Below are 8,385 nucleotides of genomic sequence, written 5' to 3' on the forward strand. Positions count from 1 at the left end.
TAGATGGTATTTTTCCAGGAAGATGCTGGATTCGGAATGAGTCAAGTCAATCAGTAATTACAATAGTATCTGAAAATCAAGTGAATATATCAATATCACACAGAAATATGATGTATGAAATTTAATTCAAGGTATTGCTGTGGTTGAAAGGATGAAACTGAAATTTAAGGCATTTGAGTCCCCTGTAGCCTCTTAAACAGCTTAGCTGAGTAGCAGCTATTCTGGGAGTAAGGGAGTCCTGGTTAAAGAATGATTTCTGCAGAAATCAATCTGTAGAGTTAATTATAAAAGCTGTATCTCAAATAGAGCAGTTACTCGGTCCCTTGCCATAACTAGCCTTTTTGAGCCAGCAGCAAGAGTAAGGAACATGCAACACTTCTGGTTAGGGAAAACCTGGAAGTTTTGTCAGTACAGTCAAGAAGTCAGTCATTGCCAATGTCACCTAGGGGTCCAGATGTTCTCAGGTTTGAAATTTAATTCTTTGAGGAAAAAGAAGATGCGGAAAATTTTTCATTTGAGAAGTCTCTACAAAAGCAAGTAGTTATATTTGCTTAGTGTGACTGTGTTACTGGAAATCAGCTCTTCCTCAAGAGTAACATCATGCTTCCTCTTTGTGAGTCCCTAGCCAATTAACACAGAAGTTAATGCGAAGTTGAAGACCTGATGTGGTATTTAGAAATCCCTTTTGATGGTGCAGAAGGAACTGTTAGGTAGAGCTGTGCATGCTCCATAGTAGCCAGCTGGGTGACTTGTGTTACTCTGGGTTTACAGAGGAGAAATACGGTGGCATTAGTGGGTCACTCGTGTTTTTCTTCATGAAGTCTGGACTTAGAAGCCTGTCTGAATTCTTTTTTTTTTTTTTTGAGGACATGCATTGCTGAAAGTCTGTGTATCGAAGTGAAACAATTTTGTCCAGCATCTCGCAGGAGTTACTTGCAGTCCTGCAGCTTCGTGCCTTGCTAGGTGGTGGGGCAAACAGGCCGGTCTTTGGTGGGTTAAGATGAAGGAAAAAAAGTCCTCCATCACTAGAGTTAAATGTTTTTTTTTTTAAAAAAAAAAAATGCTTAAGATGTCTTTCATAATGGAAATGGAAAAGTACTGCTGTGAAATTCTTGGAATAGTTGCCTGTGCTTCCATTTGCTTAGCAGAGCGCTGGGGGAAGTTTTCTTTGCCTTCTTGCTAAACACAGAGCTTGCCAATGGTAAATTAGCAAAAGATTTTGTTTATCTCTACTTGAAAACCTGGATCCTTGCTTATAACTCTGGCTTCTGAATTCTGTTTCCAAGAAGTACTTGCTTTGGGAGCCTGCAAAAGCTGTTTTGTAACAGCATTTTGCATTAAACATGTCTGAGAAGAGAGCTTAACCATAGGAGTCTTTCTGATCATACAAGATGTAGGTGTTTAGAAAGCAACAGTGAAAATGCCCCAGTACAGCTCTTGAAAGGGAAGAGTGTTGCTCCAGCCTTTTGAAGTGACAGTCTGCTGTCACTTGCCACTGCTTTTACCAGCTGTATGTTGACTTCCTTGTTCTTTAAAGCTACCGTGAAGTTCATCTATAGACTTTAACCAACTTGCAATCAGGCTGAGAGTTTTAGAAAATAATTATGGATTCGAATTTCCATCAGATTGAGTGTTTGCTTCTGCTAGCAACAGAAGCTGGAGCCCATGGTCCTTGACACTGATCATCTTCTGGGAACTGGGTTGCGGGAGCAGGGTAGACCTGTACCTCCCTGATGTGGACACGCAAGACCTGCTCTCCTATCTGTAAGGCAGGGCTTGCTCTGAGCCAGTGCTGGTTGCCTTTCTCCTCTGCTGCCCACATAGCTCATCCTCCTTAGAAACATTGGGAGGGCACCAGGCAGCATCTCTGCCTGTCCTTTTCGTGCTCCTTCTTAGCACAGACAGCGTGTTTGGTGTAGCTCACCATCCCCTGCACGCTCAAGTGAGTGTTGCCTATTAAACAGACTCCAGATAATTCTTGGATTAAATTACATTATTTTTTATAAAAATAAATTGGCTCTTCTCATATTAACATCTTGTTTTAATAATTGCTGTTCCACATCCTTACATTCCGATTTTGAAATGCTTGAAAAGCAATTTGCTGCTGATAGATTTCTAATAATGCAGATGATTACATACGCTGATCACACCTACTGACACAGATAGACAAAATACTAAAGGTAAGGTATCCCAGGTAGAGGCTCCAAATAGCATGAAAACTTTTGTTTAAGAGTTGCAGCATCTTAGAGAAACAAAAAATTCCCTCCAATCCACCGCTTCAGATCAACCAAACCCAAATATCACTGGCAGACTTTCTCTCCTCTTGAGTCCCCAATTACTGCTGGTTCCCTGGTGGCTGTTGGAGAAGGAAATAACTTCATTTTTCTGGCAGTAAAGACTTAACGTGGAACAATTGTCCCCTTTTTTCTTCTGTGAGATGTTTTTAATGTACTAGCTAGTAGATCTGTCTCCAGGCTGTTTAATTACAGGTGCTTGAAGCATTTTATTGGCATTGAGTAGACAGGCTTATATTAAAAACTTAACACTTGGATTGCAGTTTTGTAACACGCAGGCTTGCTGTGAAGAAGAACCATCACAGGACAGGAGTGGCCATCAAAGAAACAATAATAGAAACTGTAGCAGTTACTGATGCATAAAAAGAAGCAAAGATAGGAGAAAGGATTCAGTTATGTTGAAGGAGGTATGTTGGTGTGTAAGGACCCTACGTTTTCATCGCAGACCGAATATGATCTGTGGACTGCAGTAGCAGAACAGCTTCCAGAAAAGACATAAGGTCTCTGAAACTCCCAAAGCTTCAGCACTTGAAGTCCCTGAAATGCAAAATGAAGCAACACCAAAACAAATGGCATCAAAATTCTTGCAGCTTCTACATTGACTGGTACTATAATATCAGTCCTGAGCTACAAATGAAAATGTTTTTTCCATATATGGGGAAGTTGATAGGATAATTATCTATACACAATATGCAAATAGTAAATACTTTGTCAGTAGTATGTGCGAAACTGGCGAAGGTCATGTTATTCCAGTAAAACTGTGTATCTGTGGGTCATTATAGCATTGTAACAACAACAGTAAATATCTCTGCAAAGGTGCCTGTGGTCACTCTGTGTGTAACTTGCAGGAAAGGAAAGTGCTCAGAGTACCTTTTATACATTGGAACAAAGTGTTGGAAATCAAAGCAAACTTTTCCTTCTTCTTTTGGCGCATCAGCCTCTGTACACTTGCTGGTCGCTGCCATTATGTGCGAAACAGTCTTCTGTATGTTTTGCTTCCAGGCATTTCAGCTCATCAGAGTTTGCAGAGTGCTTTTTGCTGTATTGAAGTATGTAGAGGGCTGGCACACATAGACATGTGGATGTAAACCTGGGGTTGGATGTAACTGGAAGCGACTTAAATGTCCTGCTTATGAACAGTTTTTTCCACTCAGAGCAAAATGCAATTAGGAGCAGGGAAGGAGACATGAATAGGGTGAACGCTGGAGGTAACTTTGGCATCTGGCGTATGTAAAATTAAATTATGAGCAGCTTCTTACAAACTGCCGGTAAGCAAGCTATACTTCCTTTAATACAGAGAAATATGGGTATTAAGATCCACCTGGGCAAGGGGAGAAGAGTCATGGCTGGGCTCAGCTGGTGTGGTAGCTTTGGTGGTAAGGTCATGAATTCATTTGTTGAACACTTGCAAAGCTGCGGTCCAAGAATCATGTTTTTGCTTCTACCTTACAGTTAGCCCTCCGTATCAGGAGAGCTCTGTGAGGCAGCAGTAAAATAGAGCAAAAGAGGGGCACTGCATAGTGCAATTACTAGTTTTGGCAGGTTGAATAAGAGACTTCTTCCACTCAGGCTTGAGCTGAGGTTGCTCCAAAAGGCAAAGCTGAGATGACTGCTTCTGCCCTTGCCCGCTCTCAGATCTTCTTCCCAAAGCAAACTTGATCCTGCGGTGTGCTTGATGAGCTCCCTTTCACATACTCCAGAATAAAACTGATTTTCACATCCCAGCTGGGACTTGATTTGTGCATGTCCCTTTTTCCTCTGCCCTTGAGATGATAGCTGATGAGTGGGTGCTTGGTTTATGAGCTTTGTTTTTCTATTTTTTTACAAATGCAAAGTATCCTGGATTTGAAGACTACGGAGCTGCTTTCCAACTCATTACCCAAATGCCACAAGAAAGCTGGTAAATCAAGACCTTTATTTAAAACCCAAGTGAGTTATTTAGGAGCCACAGATATTTTGGTTGTGAAGAAAAGGTGTGTAGTGAGGAGCGAGGAGAAGACTGGGTGTTTGGTTTAGAGCTTTTGAAACTGAAAAACTCCTTTTTGTGGCACAGTAGCATCCTAAAACCAGTGCTACAGGAAACAAGGCAAAGTTAAATCAGCTGCAGAAAGCAGAGTCTCCTGTAAAGAGCACAAAGTCCCTATCAAAAAGACAGAGGCAAAAATTAAAAAGTGCTTATAGCTGTTGAAATGGAGAATTATGTGGCTTACATTGTGTGCACTGAGGCTATATTAAGGTACAACAGGTAGGGATTGCAACGCAGAATAAATAGGTGATGGTTTTCTTCTCCCAAGTGATGATGCAAAGGTCTGAATATATAAATTCAGTCTGACTTCTTTAGTTTCAATAGGGAAAAAAAAAAAAAGCAGGTTCTTCCCATGAAAGACGTGAGAAGAGGACTTGAGGTACAGATTGAGACATCAATTGCAAGTCTTCTGAATCCTAAGCATCCCCAGTGTCGGGGCGTGCGTTGCTAAGTCCTGGCTGCTGCTGCAGGAAGCTGCGAGGCGGAGGAGAGTGACTCCAAGTAACGCTGGAACCACATTGTCGAGCGTTGGGCTGACTTGAACATTGCAATTGCTACATGAAACAAAGCACCGATAAAAATAGTGCGTTTTCTTGCCATGCTTCATTTCCTTCTGGATAGTCTCAAAATGTCCCTGTTTGATTCTTTTCTTTGTACGACTTCAGTGAGTCATTGTGATCACAGTGCTCTGGCAGCATTTTGAAAAGCTCTGAAATACAGAATATTTCCCTGAAATTGCCGAATGTTTTACATGGAAGTGGCTATGTTTCAGGTAGTCTGGACATGTTATTCCTATTTTTTTGAACTCTCTCTCTATATATCTCCTTCCTGTAAGAGTTACTCATATTTTAAAATAATTGCCCAATGCTTCATGTTTTTTGGAGAAGCAGTACTGTACTTTAATCAGTCCCTTCCATCTCCTTCCCCCCAAGTGTTTAATTTTTAGATAATAAAGGAATCATAGTCCTGCTACATAGACAGACTGTTTAAGATCCAGCATCTCTGTCCTTTTCCCATGTCTGTCTAAGCATCTGTTGGAAAATAAATCAGTCACTCTGTACTGGATACACGGCATCATGTAAGAGCATATTTAGTCGAAGAGATAATTTGCAGGGTTTTGTCAGTAATCCCTGGGACATTACCTCAAGCAGACGTGTGAGACATGTCCAGGATAACTTGCGCACATAAATGCGAAGCTGTGCATAGAGTGAAGGGTTTTACCACTCTTGCTAAAACTGAATGTTGTGACCACTTTGCACATGGAGCTAGAGCATGTGCTACGAAAAAGGACTGTTGAGCTCTATCTGTTGTCTTGGATTCCTTCCTGAGCACACGAATACTTCTGTGGGTTTCCTAAGCTGTAGTTTTGTCTTTAACTCCACAGGGACTCTTGGCAGCCTTTGATTTCCTCACTAGGTCATCCTCATCTCTAGCACTGCCGCCTGCTTCCCAAACACAAGACACATCTGCTTGTAAGGGAGATATTACATGCTAGTTTTGCTTGGCTGTTTTTTTTAAAGTACATTTGCCTTGTATAAAAAAATTTACTTTTTTCAGTTGGACAAGCTGCCTGTTAGGAGGATGATGGTGCAGCTTGTGCCTCCTGCATTTGGATTTGGTGACAATGCCCTGTTTGAGTTTGTTGAGCACTTGCAGAGCCTTCTGTGACAGCTCTTCCATTACAAGTGAAGAGTTGCTTAATGTGGGCATCTGGGATTGGACATGTGCTGTTGACAAAGATTAATTGTTCAGACAGATGCTGCTGTCCAGACATACATCACTCAGGTACACAGGCCATATGTTCCTTTGGCATTACTGCTGACCTGTCTCAGCACTTAAAGGATGTTTTCATACCTGATATTAGCCAAGGCAGCTAGAAGAGAGCGGGATAAGATGTCCTGACCCTTGGTATCGCTGTCTTCTCTCTTCCAGTAGTTACGGTTACTAGCAGGATAAAAGCTAAGAGCAGATTTCTGGAATGTTGTCTCGTTTGTCCTTTTTGTTTCCAGGACACTTGTTATTTGGATTCATCTTCATAAAACTTTGGATATCTAGATTTTGTGGATAATTCATTGCATCCATCAGACTGGGGCAAGAAATGGCAGTGGCTAGACTTAAGAGTCAGGGCTCTTGAGCAGAGGACAGGTTTCCCATTCTAAAACCTCTATTTCTGTTTGATTTTAAATGTTTAAACATCACTTCCTTGGGTGTTGCAAGGCTTTTTTTTTTTTTTTTTTTGAGGGTTACAGGACTTGAGCACCATGATCTTAACGGGCAGTATGAGTGAGGGTAGCAGAGCAGCGTGGACCATGGCTGGCAGCAGGTCTCTCTCTGAAGGGACGTCCTGATTGCTGCAGCTGCCTGCACAGAAGGTATAACTTCAGTGGCTGGTTTGAGGAAGGGGAAGCAGCAGAAGACCTCACGTTCTTCCTGAAGGACAGGGGCACTGTTGTTATTGCCAGGGTACAATACACTCTGGATAGCATGGAGAGCAGTATAGCTTTTCTGTGGATTTTGCTCAGTCACTGCTAATTTCTAGTATCCCTTGGGTGAATCAACCTCCTTCTCCTGCCTGATTCATTCAGTGCCATCATGATATGTTTGACATCGCCATCATTTCCGTGTTTGGCAAGTTATATATTTTTTTTAAATGCTTTGTGACGCTTTTAAATGAAGCAGGTAGAGAAAGTAGATTTTGGAAAACCAGGAACATCTGGTGCTTGCATGCTTTTTTCGGCAACTTTGTGAAATTAACACAGTCCTAAAGTAGAGAAGAAAAATTATATATTGAACTTGCAAGTTAATTAGCCCTGACTCTCAGGTGCTTGAAAACAAGGTTGGGATTGTTATGTCGATCTGACTGTGGATGGTTTCTCACACCTGGCATATTTCCAGGGCATTCTGCTGGAGCATAGTGCAGCAAGAACAGGAGCAGGCTTTTGAGAATGCTTTTTTTTCCCCACACCCAAAGAGGCTTTTTTGGTCATTTAACTGACCAATTAGTTGGCACAGCATAAGCTTTGTTACCCAGCAGTATGTGTAGCAGTTTGTTCTGCTTAGAAAAACAAAAATCTGGAGTAAATTACAGTCTGAGGGTTTGAAGAAAATTAGTAGGGGGTATTCAGGAGAAGCATCAAATAGTACCTTCTCCTCCGGTTCCCTGGCTAATCTGACTCTTCCATAGCCATAACAGAAATCTTAAGGTACTGTAACAATTACTGGCAAAATACAGAGTAAAGCTTTAGTGAGAAGAAGATAAATAAAAAATTTATCTTTAATAATTTTGTATTTGCATATTGTTTTTACTTCAGACTGTGTAAGATTAATCCTTTTTTGACCTTTTTTCTCAGGTTCTGGCAAGTAGGTTAGGAAATGCAGCCTCCAGTGTACTAAACGTCATCCTGTCTAAAATACTTGACAACACAACCTGCATTCAGAAAGCAACACCTTTTTAACATGAGCTGTTAAAGAAAGGTGAAGCTAGCTCTTGTGAATACTTGCCAAGTGTTTTTACTTCTAATAACTAACCATAATAAATGTGGAAGCAGGTATGAGTTGGATGTGAGAGCAACAGAATAAAACACTTTTGTGCTTGAACATCAAGTTTCTGAAAACTTACTAAACTGGCTTTGTTTGCTGTCGAGTTCATTGGATAAACATATGGAAAGTAATTGTTTCATTAAGGATATGTTTTAAAAATCCAGAGGTGTTTTACAGGTCATTAACGCTGCACTGGCTCTGGCTGCTAAACCCCAAAGCAAGCTGGCTCAAGAAAACATGGATCTCTTCAAAGAGCAGTGGGAGAAGCAAGTCCGTGTGCTGACGGATGCTGTCGATGACATCACTTCTATTGATGACTTCCTGGCTGTATCAGGTAATCAGAGGTTCAATCACAGAAATAATCATTCTCATAATTGAGCTTATTCCTGGAAACATGTGATTTCTGCATGTATTCTGGAGTCTTCTCAAGTTTTTAGAAGTGATCGTGTTGGTACACTTCACCTGGCAAGCATCATCTTCAGCCAAGCGAGGTGTGAAAATAAAGCAGGAGATCTTGGCATGAGG

At 41.2% G+C, this 8,385-nt stretch overlaps 1 protein-coding gene across 1 annotated transcript in view; it reads left to right on the forward strand.

Moving 5' to 3' along the window:
- LOC104157695 (catenin alpha-1-like) overlaps positions 1–8,385 on the forward strand; it is a gene marked incomplete at its 3' end in the record, with an annotated part of 32,292 nt that overhangs the window by 17,750 nt on the left and 6,157 nt on the right. Inside the window, exon 4 of the mRNA XM_009695128.1 lies at positions 8,038–8,194. Coding sequence (XP_009693430.1) covers positions 8,038–8,194 — 157 coding nt within the window. The remainder of the gene's footprint in view (positions 1–8,037; positions 8,195–8,385) is intronic.

The sequence above is a fragment of the Cariama cristata genome, unplaced genomic scaffold (genome assembly GCF_000690535.1).
Source record: "Cariama cristata isolate BGI_N322 unplaced genomic scaffold, ASM69053v1 scaffold12152, whole genome shotgun sequence".
Taxonomy (NCBI): Eukaryota; Metazoa; Chordata; class Aves; order Cariamiformes; family Cariamidae; genus Cariama; species Cariama cristata.